Source organism: Rhea americana, unplaced genomic scaffold (assembly GCF_003343005.1).
Source record: "Rhea americana isolate MKP2758 unplaced genomic scaffold, rheAme1 scaffold_154, whole genome shotgun sequence".
NCBI lineage: Eukaryota > Metazoa > Chordata > Aves > Rheiformes > Rheidae > Rhea > Rhea americana.
In genome coordinates this window covers 1,485,083-1,499,800 of record NW_028185639.1, presented here as the reverse complement: position 1 = coordinate 1,499,800, position 14,718 = coordinate 1,485,083, and the positions used below count along the sequence as shown (strand labels likewise).

The window sequence follows — 14,718 nt, the reverse complement described above, 5'->3', positions numbered from 1 at the left end:
GCCCGGGGCGGCCTCCCGCGGCCCGGCCGCGGCTCTGGGGGGGCCGCGCGTCCCTGCCGGAGAAGCGGCGACGTTGGTTGCCGTGTGGAGAAGAGGCGTTTGCCCTGGAAACGGCCGTCGCCGTGCGATGCTTTCGCAGTTGGCAGGCAGCGGGTATTGAGTTCTTCAGCGCTGCATTTCTGTGGCGAACGCAAAGAGAAAAATAATATTTTCCTGATCCATCCGTGCGTAACAGCTGGGTATAAATACTAGATTTTCATTTAATAAGATCTTCCTTTTGTTAATGRGTGATTCTTACGGCAGTCCTGGCAGTAACTTCTCAGGAAACTGTCTATAAAGCACCCTAGTAACAGGGAGAAGTTAAGACTCAGGTGAAAGAACCGATCAAACCCCAAAAGCCGTGGTATCTCGGTCCTGTAACTTAACGACCAGCTAGGTTAAGATAGCCTCATGAAGTATACCTACCCTGGTACAGAACCTTTGTTTTCCCCCCAAAATGCCACCTATTGAGAGTTTAGGATATGCCTTTAAGGAAAAATCTGGGTCATCTGCATGAATCTTGCGTTTACCAAGTGAATTTGCAGAAGTGGGAAATCTTAGTGCTGCTACATATTAATCTATGATTCACTTGGGGATTTTAGTAGCTCAAAGAGGCATATTCTCTCCTTTTYGAATATGTGGACTTTTTATAGTTGTTTTTTGTTTCTGACATCCAAATCTCCAGTTTTGAAAGCTATATACTAAGAAATTAAGATTTTGAGAACTTATTTGGTGTCTTTTCTTATGCTAATCTGCACTCCCACAGTGTGTATGCTAGCCAAGAGCATCATATAACATCATTCTCTCCTAAGGTCCTTCCTGTGACTCAGTCTGATCAGAGTGTACCGCCATGTTACCCGTGTTCATATCAGTTTATATTTCCAGCTTTATTAAAACATAGGCTATCTTTAAGTGATAAACAACTTAAACCACAAGTCAATACAGTAGCAGAATGCTTGCCACAAGAGTGTCTAAAAGAAAAGGAAGAAAAAAATGGAAACAAGTTAAATATGCAGGTATTCTGTGATCCTTCTGTTGTAATCTTTCTTTTCTCCACGTTTTGTCATACATTAATTGTGCTTTATCCAAAAAGATTTCAGTTCAGTTTATATACCACATTTAAGTAGTGTAACTTTAATGTGGTGTATAAAGGTKTTATGTATGTCTAGAGTGCTGATACTTGTTGAAAAGTGATGTGGGAAGTGCACCCCAAGTCGTATACATCTTTATAGGAAATATAGCTTATAAACATGTATGCAAATTATTATAATGCAGTACATGTAGCCTGATAATAAGTAGAGGAGCAGAAGCTGAGGTAGGATGTGAAGGGGCATCAGGAGCAAGGGAGGCAGACTCCTATTAGATGATACTCTCAAGGTAGCTGGAACTAAGGCTCCCGTTGGACAGTATCCCTAATTTACACTTCAGTGGTTTTGATCATTCTTCTGACAGCTCAGTATTTCAGAAGCTGGGGTGGGGAACAGTTTATCTAGATGTAGACAAACAAACAGATAATCAGTCACTTAAAAAGTTGCAAAGTAAAAGAGAGATTATCCAGAAAAATGTTTCTTTAGAAGTTAGTAACCCAGAAAGCTTCCATTCAAAAGATCTTATGGGTCTTCTGATTTTTAAGAGGAGAGAAATTGTTGTTTTTAATGGAAAATGATTAGCTTGGTTTTTGCTGTTTTATTTTTGAACCTTAATCTAGTTGCAGTCAGAGTACCTCTCTGATTTTTTGATTTATATATTGCATTAGATCTGTTCATTAGCTTCTCTCTTTCTGCATTACATTATTCCTTTATTTTTCTTTATTCCTTCTGCTGTTTTATTGAATTTAACTTGCTTTCTGAGCTCTGCCACAGTCTTGTTTCTATAGTCCAGTTTCTCTCTTAACATCAGAGCAAGAACTTTTCAAACATGAATGTCTGTCCTTCTCTTTCCTTGTTTTTGTCCTAGAGAGCCCTTCTGCTGCATTAACCAAAATTCAGATACTTCCACCTGCCTTTCTGCTAGTATTTACTGCTGTATTTCCCATTCGGACTCTTGAGCTTTGAAACGTGTCCTACGATGGGCATGATACGTGTACCTACTTCCACCGTTGTCAAATTTTACATARATAAACTTTTGTATAGATAAATGCCAGTGCCATTTATATAATTATTTAAATAATTCCCTGAGCTAATTTTTCAAATGACAAAACAGGTATGGGTCCTTTTGTGCATTGGTTGCTGCTAGTCCTGAAGAGAGTTGTTATTCAGAACACTTTAAGACAAAGCAACATGTGACTGTCAGTGTTAAAAATACTGCAAACAGCAACACATGATCTAGTCATTGCCACATATCCTTTATTGCCTAACAGTAACAACTAAAAAAATGTTTAGTGAAAAAAGGCTAAACAAAACACACTAGACTGGAGTCTTGATCCTAAAATATTTTGAGTAAATTAATAACTAAACTTTGGCAGAGTACATCAGTCCTTGAGATTAGATTCTTGGGCTCCCACCTGTGTTGAACAATAAAAATTACATATATCTCTATGAATTAAAGTAAAAGATTTCTAGCTTCAGAAACAGACACAGCATATGACCAGCTTCTTTTCAGTTCTGTGAGACTTTCCAGCTTGCTAACAAAACCTCCGCATTTTGGCAATTCATCATGTTTGTTAGCTGAGATATCGATGCCAGAACTTCTGGACATCATACTGTAATATCACACTGGGGAGGATCAAGAGTCTTGTGTTCTACATGCCTTTTATGCAAAACCACCTGATTTATTCTGGTTCTATTTTCACTTATGATATGCAGGTTCCTGGGTAGAACTCCATTTCAGTAGTAATGGAAACGGTAGTGGAAATACAGTGATGCCAACAAGCCAAGAGCAAGTACCAGCCTCTATTTCCATTCACAATGGTGACATGGAGAAAATACTCCTTGATGCTCAACATGAATCTGGACGAAGCAGTTCAAGAGAAAGTTCACGCTGTGACAGGTAGTCATAAAATGCTATAGGAAAAACAAAGTAAAGCTCACTATTACACAAAGCTATTTTTATGTACAAGAGGCAAAGACATACAGAAATGTATACACATACCTGAGTATGTGTATATGCAAATGCCTAGACATAGACAGAGAAGAGGAGACAGAAAACTTAATAGATGGGCATATAATTACTGAAGTAAGGCTTGGATAGAAGTGTGTCCTGAAACCAGAAAAGAGTTACTGGCAAGAGGATTCTAGAAGACATCTCACACTCATGATGATATCCTCTTGAAGTTTTAGTGTATCCTGATGAAGAAATTCAACAGCAGAACTTCGCATGGGCTTGCTGCTTGTGGGCTAGGAGCAGTCTTTTTCCGGCAGGGGGAGAAATCTCAAGCACTTTGTGGCTTTTATTCTAAAGGATTGGTCCTTGTACAAGCAGTGTCAATGCCATTCTCAAGAGCATATAATGCTGCTTACACTGCTGCCTTAAACAGAAGCAACGGAAAGGAAAAAGTGATAAAAAACTTGTATTTYGTAAGGATGTACATCTGGTAAAAGAATTCTTAGATATCTAATTGCTAAAAAAATGTCCAATATCTAATTAGCAAAACACAGWTTTCTGGAAGTATAATGTACAACTCTATGTAGATGATAGATTAATATGTTTGACTTTTCTGGGCTTTGAGGTTTGCAGTCTAAACTTTATTGAACCAGAGGAATTACAAGACTCATGAAATGTACAGTAGGATGCAGAACCTCACAGTTTCATCTGATTACTTCAAATTCAGTTCGAAACCCACTATCATCCATCAGTTGTTATTGATAACATGGGCCATACCTGACTTAAAACCTCACAGGTATATCTTCACACTACTGAAAACCAGCTCTGTGCAGCAAGGTTCTTGGCAGATTCAGTTAGGAAATAAAAGATTAACTGTATATGATGARTGAATCATATTGCCAGTTGACAGATGATCCTTTTAGGAATTATAGGTCAGGGCACTATAGCTTCTTAGCTCTGTTCACCAGCTTTTAGTTCACCCCAAAAGGATTATAATCATGAAAAGATATAACGCACTCTTTCTGACTTGTGCTTCTCTCTTTGTCAAGCCCTCCTCGTTCCCAAACGCCTCAAGACAGTAACAGAGTTTTGGAAATAGAGAGTCACAGCAGTGGAGAAAAGAATAGCTTCCAGGTAAGAAGCTCACCTTGCTTTAGTGAATGAATCTGTTACTATATGGTTTGAAAACATAATGCAAAGACTTAAGCAACTGAGTAATTTAGTAACCTAGAAAAATCTCTGCAGAATCAGGCTTTATGTTTATTTTTAAGAATCTGATTTGCATGGACTATTTTTTTTCTTTAATATGTAATCTGAGATTTTTCAGAGGGATTTRCGTGCCTTAACCTCTTGTCTTTTAAAATGGCCTGGTTCTCAATGCCTCTTTCCGGCCACAAATCAAAACATTCATCCTCAGAATCTACAGTAGCTTTCAGGAGAAAGATAGTCCAGAAGATAACCACTAGACTRTGATTCAACATTTTGCTGAGACTCCAACTTTTTGAGATCTTGAGTTATGTTCTGTATCATGGTCTCTCTGTGGAATGGGCATTTTTCTTCCCTACTTAWTAGGTCAATTGTGAGTAAAATCTTATCGGTGATCATGGCACAATCAGATTTTACTCTGCGATGTACAGGGAACATGAAACATGCATATGCATGGGTATACAGTTTAGTGTTCTGCAGATGTGTCCTCYCCTTCCTTTGGTTGTCTATGTGATACATACGTCAAGAACCTCCTACAATGAGATTTTACTTGGTTTAAATATGCTGCTACAGATGCATTATGAATTTAAGAGTAGATTTGACAGCAGCAAGAATTTCTAGTCACTTAAACATGACAGCCACTGCAAAGTAGTGCAGTAGCTTTATAATTCCAGTTCCTTTTCAAGACTAGTACTTAACAGGAACATTTCTACATACTGCTTTGAAAATKCACAATTATTTCCAGTTCCGTTCTGTACAATTTCTGTTTAAATACTTGCAAAGAAAATTCATGATTCACACATTGACAAGAGTAAAAAAGCATACTGTATATTAACCATGTTCCATAAATATATCACTTATTGCATTGTAACAGGCTACAATCCTAAGTCTTCAAAGTAATTTGTTACTAACTATACTAAAATTTTTTACTTACAAAAAACATTTTGAGGACAAAAGTATTAGAATGGCTTTAAGTAAATCTTCCYGTTTTTCCAGAGATTTTCTGCATTAGGTAAATTGCTCTCCCTGTGCTGTTTCTGTTCAAAGATACTATTATTTTCTCTTTAAATTGAAATGTGTTCTGTAGCTGTGACCGCATTGCGAGGTTAGCGAATAGCAATCGAGATTATATTTCACTTATGGCCTCAACATCAAATAAAGTGTATGATGTGCAGTGTCATTCCTTTAATTCTTTTAATAAATCAGCACCTTTACATCTTATTTTAAAAACACTAGTTTTTTTTCTATCATGTCCCTCTATCTCAATTACTGTGGTCCTTTATCTGTAGGCTGGCTATGTGCTACATAGTCTCATCTTAGTGTCTCCCTGGCTGTCTGTATTCATTTATAGATTCATTCTCTTCCCAGTGTTACAGACTTTAAGAAAGGAATGTCTTTGTGTTCAGTGCTAGTACAGCACTTAACTCAGTGAGCTTTCAGTTTTTTATTAGTTTCTAAATTATACAGCTGTATAGATAATGCATAGTTCAATTARTTCTCAAAAATTACATGTAAAATATATGCATCTTCTTCCTTTCCTATCAAAACTCTTCAGTCATCTCTACAGCTCCTACAGGAATCTAGCTGAATGAATTATCAGCTTTAGGTAAAATAAATACATATACTCTGAATTAATTGGTTTTTTGTTACATTACATTGTTACATTTTATGTTATCAGAAAACTCCTATACTTAAAAATCATTATTTACACTACAAGATCAAATAATTAAAAATTAAAAAAAAAAACTAGAAGAGTGTTTGAGTTGTCTGGACAATTGTACTTCCATTCTTAAGTGTACATGTGTATACRTAACTATTTAAATCTTATGATCCACATACTATTTTTATCACAAGACTTCGACTCAATTTAATGCACATATAAYAAGCTGCAAATTGTATTCTCGTTCAGCATTTATAGTGTACTCCCTTGAAATGAAGYCCCTGTTTTTTGCTGCACAAATTTATGCAGATAGACTTGGGCTCTCTTCATGTGTAGTCCAAGTTTCCTTGGTATGAAAAAATACTGGCCCAAAAGCCAAGTGGCTTTATTAAATTAATTCTCACCTATTTGGCTTGTGTCATAGATMTTCAGATGAGATAAGTATGATATCCATATAATTTTGAATTATATGAAAATGAGAAGTTTCTTTTACCAAATATCATTYAGATGTGTGAACTTTGGATATTTTCAGATCCTTTACGTGAAGGTGAAATACAGGCTGYGGCATTATGATTCCAAGTGTAGCCTTTACATAAGCAAGTATGGCATTTAGTCTGTTCTGTTCAAATCCCCCTCCCCCCCAACACACACTGGGTTTTTATTTAGTTTCTAAATACTGTAGTACAAGTGATACAGAAAAATCATGAAAAAAATGAGCTGCAGAGGTACAATCTAATATATGGGCTTAGACACAGGATATAAGATTTGTTTTGCAGTAATAATTGGCTAGCCATAATAGTCCAGTGTACAGTTTGATAATGTTTGTTTKTTCTAGTCTGAAGAAGATTTTCTTGAAAGGAGGAAAGAAGTCGAAAGGCTCCTGAAGAAAAATGCAGATTGGATATGGGACTGGTCCAGCAGGCCTGAGAACATCCCACCAAAGTGAGTGCTGCGAGTATTTCTGGGTGACCTTGGATATGGCTTTTACTTCCAGAAGTTTCAGTACATTTTAATTAAATGATGTGTTTGTATTTTCTTCCTCAAAACTAGGGAATTCCTCTTTAAACATCCCAGGCGCACAGCCACCCTCAGCATGAGAAATACAAGTGTAATGAAGAAAGGGGGCATATTCTCAGCAGAATTTTTGAAAGTTTTTCTTCCATCTCTGCTACTTTCTCATTTGCTTGCCATTGGACTAGGGTAAGTTTACATTTAAAAAAGAAGCATTTTCCATTCTGAACGATTATCATATTTTAAAATTCCACATTCAGAGGGACACACACACACAAAGAAAACAGGAATTGATTTTCTTTAGTTGGATAAGGCTTCAGATTATCCTTCTCCTTTAAAAATACCTACAGGACACAGAGTGAAGAGATTAAATGCCTTTTAGTCTCGAGCAGAGTTTGCCAGTACCTAAGAGTGGCAGATTCCTAGATACCTGCAAAGAACATTGAGAGTCCAGGCATATCTGTGCCTCTCTCCCATGAGTTCACTGTACCACGTGAGAGGGTTTGGAGTTCTGAGGAGATGCCTGTTTTCCAAGGAACCTTCTTCCCTTAGCTCTGGTCCTGCTCTTTCTCTGCTCACTCACTTGCATAGATCCTGAACCCTTATCAAGGCTGCAGAAGTTTAGAGTGAGAGGATGCAAGAGAGAATGCCTCAAATTTTGTCCTTTAGGAAAATAAACAACTTCATTTATTGCTTAAGGTATAAGAATTAATTCTAGTTATAGTTTACAACATCAAATGAAAAATAGTTTTGTTCATGGAAATTTACATGAATCTCAGTCCTAGCTTTTCAGTATTTCTTCTTAAGTATAGTTTTCTTACTCTTTTCTTATATACAATTTGGCTGGTAGGGCCAGACAATGTAAAAGAGAAATCAGCTCTGAGGAACAAATACTTCACTAGCATGGACATAGTCTTGAAAAAGTAGACAGGAAGGCTGTGCAACTACAGTAATTGGAATGAGGGACAGTCCCAATCTTCTTTAGTCCCTTATTATGCATAATTGGGGCTGTATGAAAGCACAGATGATCTTCCTATACAAAAATCAAGATCTCATCCTCCTTATACCATAAAAGCAGCATGAAATCAATTCAACTTTCTTACCTTGTTCCAAAATTGAATAACACAACATAGAACAAAAGCATGCAGGACTTTTCCTTTCAGAATGAACACAAATTTTGTAACATAAGTACTTACTTACTTACTGGTGTCTTTCACCATTGCTACAATCTTGTAACATTCCAATCCAGCACAGAATAGCTAACAGTAATCATTTCTTCATAACATGCTTAATGCAAAAGCAGTTTAAATAGTTAAACTTCAAAATAGTCATTTCTATAGAAAGTAAATAAATATAAGACATAGAGGGCAGTTGTGAAAGCATACCAAGAAGGGAAACAACTGAAGAAATAGTAAAAAGTTCCTGAAGATTACAGTACAATGAGATATTTAGAAATGTTAACATATTTAGCAAATAGAAAAAAAAAAAACAATGACAAAAGGAAAAATGTAACAAAATGACCGACTTCAGAGAATTTCTGAAGCAATGTGATCTTGTTAATGGCATACTTACCTGACTTTTGCATTCCTGAAACAGGTATAACTCAGCTTACACAGAACTAATTTCTGTTAGAATACATGGAGCATTATTAGACAAAGATACGCACGAAGTCATAAGCAGCTGAAAACTGAGTTTTATACTATACACTTGTTTTGCTCTCTTAATTATAGCRGGCACTGCTGCTCCTACCGCAAATTACATAACTAGTAATCTGATGAGAGAGAAAATAAGTGTTCCTTACATGCTGTACATTCCTTTTAAAATGAAATGCAACACTGACTGACCATACATTCTTGACCCTCAGGATTTACATTGGAAGACGCCTTACAACCACAGCTTCAAGCAGTACTTTTTAAAGGCAGGTAAAATCCACTTTCAAAGCAAAGAAAATATTCATCTAAATACAAGAGGTCAACAGCATAAACTTCTGTGCTAGCAATGGTTACATGATCCGTGTGTATCTGTTCTGTATACGTTGTGTTCCTAGTTTAGTAAGAGTGGAAGAAGATATGCTAAAGCTAAGGTATAATACATACATAGTCTTCTGGATCCATTCATAAAGCATGTTTCAGGCAGATTAACAGCTGTTTTATTGCTTTGTAGTGAAATATCTTTGAAATTTATAAGAACTTGATGTTTAAAAACAAAACCTTAGCTTTAATATAGCAATCGTGATTCAGCTAGATCTTCATCTAAACTGCCATTTCTTTAATACTTCAGAGATGTGAATATTCTTCACTGCTAATGTAATCATGACAAAAAGGGATTAGCCCAAAAGAGTGTGTGGCCTTATGTAACGTATACAGTAATTCAGAGAAAGCTTTTACCTCATTTGAGGCAACTCTTCATTTACTTAAGATTTTGCTTAGCTCTTCTTTCATTTTGTGTGAGACATGAAATGTTAAAAGACACAATCAGCTTCAAGAATTTAACATATCAGTAAAATTTCAATTTTTATTAGTGCAGAGTCTGATCCACAATTGTCCAAGTTAAAATTTTAACCTTATATCCAGTAGTTTCCTTTGCAAAGGCTGTTGTTTAACCCCTGAATTACAGAAGATCCTTCTGTTGGTTGTTCTTGCAGACCAGTGCTTCTCAGTCTTTTTATCTGTAAAATAATAATTTTACATCTTAAACTTATCTCATCCCTGTATAGATTTGAAAAAAAGGTTTGTTTGCTTTTTTGTTTGTATTAAGGGAAGGCATTTTCATTCAGTAATTGTCCTGTTTAATGAGAAAAATGGATGTTTGCCAAATTAGCATAAATTTTATATGTTTAAATAAAAGGGTTACTCACGGATTCAGAATTATCTCTTTCCTTTTCCTTTAAGCATTTAAAAATAATGGCTAAAAACAGCATTAGACAGGGCTCTGTATATCTATTGTCCTCTTAAACAGGACAGTTTCACACTGTTTATTTGCACGACTGGCAAATCATTAAGAAGTTTTTACGTAAAAACAATTTTATTGTTAATTCTTAAATTTGAATGTTGCTAATTAGTCAGAAGTCATTCAGTAACTAAAACTCACTGAACTTTCATATACGTATTTTACTTTGTACCAGCATCATCATTTAAAAATAAACATGCTTTCTACTTTATTTTCATCCTGTAACTATATCGAGTTTTTCTTCTGTGCTTGAAACAGATCTGCAATGTTCATTAAAAAATAAATCTATTTATTGGTTAGGGGGCACCTTGTAACACCATACAGGGTTCATGTCCTGTCATCAAATCACATCACAGGTGTGGGACTAGACTGTCGTTACACAGGCGAACAGTGGCTTTTGTGGGCCCCAACCCAGCAGAGAGACATGCTTAACTTTCCATAAGTGTAATCCTGTAAAGGCTATCGGAAATTCTCACGTGCATGTATTTGAGGGCATACCATTCATAGGAGGTATATAGGTTCTATCTTTGCATGCTGTATAKCAGTATGTGTGCAAGAGAACTCAATTTAAGGATTATTTTTATTTCTAAATAATCTTTCCCATAGAACGAATATGGGATATTAGAGACCAATAACTAACTACAGTCTACGTGAAAAATCAGCTGATAAATTGCTTGAATGTATATCATAATTGGAGCAAAACTGCAGTGAAATTAAGCCTATTTTTAAAAATAGTCAGCATTCTCCCCAAATAGTATTAAAAACCCATTGATGTTTGAATAGTAGTTAGATCAGCTTCTTCCTCCCCCTTAATTCTTACCTTTTTATCATATGCACTACTGCATATAAGTGTAAAGAAAATAGAGATTCCATAAAAATACTGCTAAAAAACCTCACCAGCTCCTCTCAGTGCTTTCCAGCCCTAATTCCTGTTACCATGACCCATACTCCACATTCTTTTATTAAGGACTAAATGACCTCTGGTTTGGTGGAGGGGTGGAAGGTCTCAATTATTTGCAATATTCTTTGATCCCAGAGGCATTTGCAGATAGTCAGCTTTTTTTAGATTATAATGATTGAGGTCATTAGAGGTAGTTATACATTTAATTTTTACTCCTTCTTAATCTGTATTGAAAGAAAAGAAAGAAAGCAGCAGCAAAAAATCAGAGGTATTAATGATGTACTCAGTACCTGGAGCTCTTTGACTTAAACAAGGATTGTAACAAAGACATTATCACTTTATTTACCCACGTTTTTAAGATCCTCTTTCAGAGGACTAGTTTTCAATGTATTATTCACTGTATTTATATGACATGCCAAAGGTGACTATTACTCATTTCAGAAAAAGCAATGTTGTATAACACTTAAAAATCATCATATGGTCCACTCTTGTGGCCCATATGCTACTATAAATATATTATTATATACTATAAATTTATTTATAGTAGCAAATTCTTAGGGTGCCCTGAGTCAAAATTGATATATAATTATTTTTAACATGACTGAAAGAAGCAAGGTTGATTTAAAAAAAAAAAAAAAAAAGATCAAACCTAGTCACTATAGTATCATTAAATGAACAAAACATTTAACATCATTACTGAAATACTGACCAAGACATTTTTACAGATCTACATCAGTTTTCTGTGGTCAAATGTTTGCCTTTTGCCCCTGTGCCTTCAACATTGATTTAGCATGCCCAGGCTTCTCAAAAAGGGAGTTATAACCAGTGTACAAGTAGTGTACTGAAAGATAGGGTCTAAAAATGTCTTACCATGCTAGTAATTCACAAAAATTGCACTGAAGACTTCCCCATTTGGTCCTCATACTTACAGGCATCAAAACAATCTAGACGGTACTGTTTTCTTCTGCTTTGCATTCTGTGGACAGTTTGTTCTCCTCCGGATGCTCAGCCTTGCACAGTCAGGTGCTTTCCAGAGCACTTTGCTTGGGTTTCATCCTTCCTGATGTAGATCACACTCTAAGACGACACAAGAGGATCCTTCTGGAAGAGAAGGCACGTTAGCTGCAGGCACAGAGGGGAAACAGTACCCAAGATTGTCTGTAGGTACGGTCGATAAAAGCAGCATTGTCCTTCAGGCAACAGAATCTGTATCTGCTGTTTTGGGACAGGTCCTCAGTCACTAAGGGCTATCCATCTGGAAGTCTAATTGGATATGGAAAACTGAAATCAAGCACTTTGGAAAGTAAGTTTTGGAGAAGTTTAGCTGTGGGAATAAGTATGCATGATGATTGCCTAAATCTTCTACATAATGAAGATATTATTGCCTTTCCCAGTAAATATTCACAGAAATCATTATTAATGGGAGGCAGAACTTAGAAAGTGGCTCATTTCTGCTCAAAGCATGTAGCAGTTCACATCACAAACAGCAGAAAAGTCAGCGCAGGCATCGAGGCTGGGAAAGGCGTTTGTCTTGCTCTGCCTTCTGTTCAGCGCTCTTTTCTGTATAGTGGATGTTCCTGCCATGAACATTGCTGATACCTGGTCTCGACTTTGGAAAAGAAGATTCCTGGCTCCATTCACCGGCTGCAACTCAGAACTAACACTTTACCGGTTTCAGAGGCTTGATGCACAACAACTGGTAAATGGCTGAAAAACTCAATTGCCCTTCAACACGAGAAGTTATAGTAACAGAGGAACTACTGCTCCAGCATTACCTGGACAGTTGCCTAACAATGTCTGTAACGTGCTGAGCTGGCAACACCAGTGACTCCATAGCATTGTACTGTCTCGGCTGAAAGCCCAACAGGACCTCGTGAGCATGTGACGTGGGGTGGGGTGGGACAGGGAGAGGGGCAAAAGGAGGAACTTGCTAYGGAAAATCCATGAAGGGTGGACCTGGGTATTTCATAACCACACAGATTCTGTCAAGGCACCAGAGAGCTTTAGCCAAAGTACRCAGTCACAGAAGGAAAACAGTCCCATTCAAAGCAAAGTTTGTCACGGTATTTTTTAAATACTTTGCAACTTAGCCAGCTTATGCCACAGGCAGCAGGGAACAGGTGCAGGGCCCACTGAGGAATCACAGCATGCATCGTTTTACACCAGAAATACTGTCACTGAGACGGTGGTATAAAAGCCTATGAAACAAAAAGGCAGGCATGAAAGAAATATTATGAATCCACGTGTTTTCTACAGTCCCTTGAAAGCTACTACAATCAGAGGTTTTCAAGGCAAGCAGAAGACCATTCCTTCTCCAGAAGCCTCTCGGCAACAGCTGAGCAGCAATYGGTTTGTTGCAGTTTTAAAGCAGTTCTACGTGGGTTCAAAGCTTTGAGCATGCTTTGCTTTGCTAGCGGAATGCTACCRTCATCAGCAAAGAGCAGACTCGAAAGCCCAAGCAGTTGGGTACTGGAAATCAAACTGCAGCAGATACTGGTTTACCTGCCAAGCTGATTGCTCCTGAGACACGCGTCGTTTGCAGCTGCAGAGGACATTGTGAGGCTGGGTCCGCGGTAAGCTCACTGTACAAGGGCCACCATCAGACAGTGGAGGCAAAGACAGTACTTACGCTCCAAGAATGACAATTTCTATGATGATAGAACAGAAGTGACTTACCGCAAAAATCAGTTTCTGCTGTTTTTACATGTATCCTTCTTACTCTGCAGTGTTCAGAGGAGGAGATTCACTTACGGGAGCCTCTCTAACACTCTCTGGAGTGGCATRTATTCCCTGTCACATTGTCCGAGGACAGCTGCGTAGCAGGAGAGCTTCCCACAGCCTCCCACTTTTCCCAGAGCATCCACATTGCAGATGGGCCACACGTGAAACAAGAACAACGACAGACAAAGATCAGAAGTCTGCCTGGATACTGAGCACGTGAGGATGCCCAGTGCAGAGTATTAAAAGAGAACATGTGTAAAGAGACACCACGTACACTTTCCTGGTGCAGTTCACTGGAAKAGAGATGGTGTCTTTCGATTAATAGAGGCCAATCAAATTTTCCTTCCAATAATTTGTCTAAACACTCTTTGAACCCAAGAGTTTCAGCCACCYGATGCCATGCTGTTCACTTCAGGGACAACAATTTTGTTGTTTCCACAAGCCGAAGTTACAGATTTGAAGGACTATCAATGAGATCACTTAGTTCAGCCACCTCGGTAACTGGGTGATTAGATGTGCGTGATAGAAAGTCAGTGGGGAGCCRCTACGTCAGCACATGCGAGCAGTGGCAATTTTGGAGAACACACGTGATCAACAACCCTTCAGACTGAGTATTTTCAATACAAAGCTATGGCTTACAACTTGCTTCAGMTGCTGCTTGCTTTTGTAATGCCCAAGGGATTGGATTGGGCAGAAGTTAGTATCAAGGAGCAGAGGGAGATTTGCAAAGTAGTGATGCTTCCATTACYGTCTAGGGGAAGAGGAGAGAGAAGGGTTAACTCCCAGGCACAAATCAGGACCGGGTTTTACTGGTGGGCTACTCACACACCAACTACTCTGCTAGATGCTACACCTACTGTAGAAGCTTGTCTGTGCGAAAGTGTGGGTGGGATGGGGAAATCTCTCCACTTTGAGAGGAGGGGAGAGCTCCGAGTTGAAGTTAAGAGTGTTTCGGTCGAGGTGGCTCCCTCAGTTCCACCTTGTCAGCGTTACTCGTGACCAGACAGGGCTAAGTCTCACAGCACAGCGGCTGTTACACCGTTATTTATAGCACACATACTTCGCGTCCGGGTTTCTACAAACAACTCACCCGCCCGGGCAGTCCTGGAACAAAGGGGGCACTGTGTTATTCCGGAGTACTTGAAAAAGAGCAGCTAACAGGGCCTCCTTTCATTGGGATCAGATTCCC

General features: G+C 38.0%; 1 protein-coding gene across 1 annotated transcript; it reads left to right on the top strand.

Annotated features, from left to right (window-relative positions):
- The first annotated feature begins 2,822 nt into the window (after positions 1-2,822).
- On the top strand, positions 2,823-10,118 carry BNIP3 (BCL2 interacting protein 3). Its single transcript, XM_085299777.1, has 5 exons — positions 2,823-3,027; positions 4,131-4,215; positions 6,783-6,889; positions 6,998-7,147; positions 8,823-10,118. The coding sequence occupies exons 1-5, from the start codon at positions 2,900-2,902 to the stop codon at positions 8,872-8,874; spliced, it is 522 nt and encodes a 173-aa protein (XP_085155903.1). The 5' UTR covers positions 2,823-2,899; the 3' UTR covers positions 8,875-10,118.
- The last annotated feature ends 4,600 nt before the right edge of the window (positions 10,119-14,718 follow it).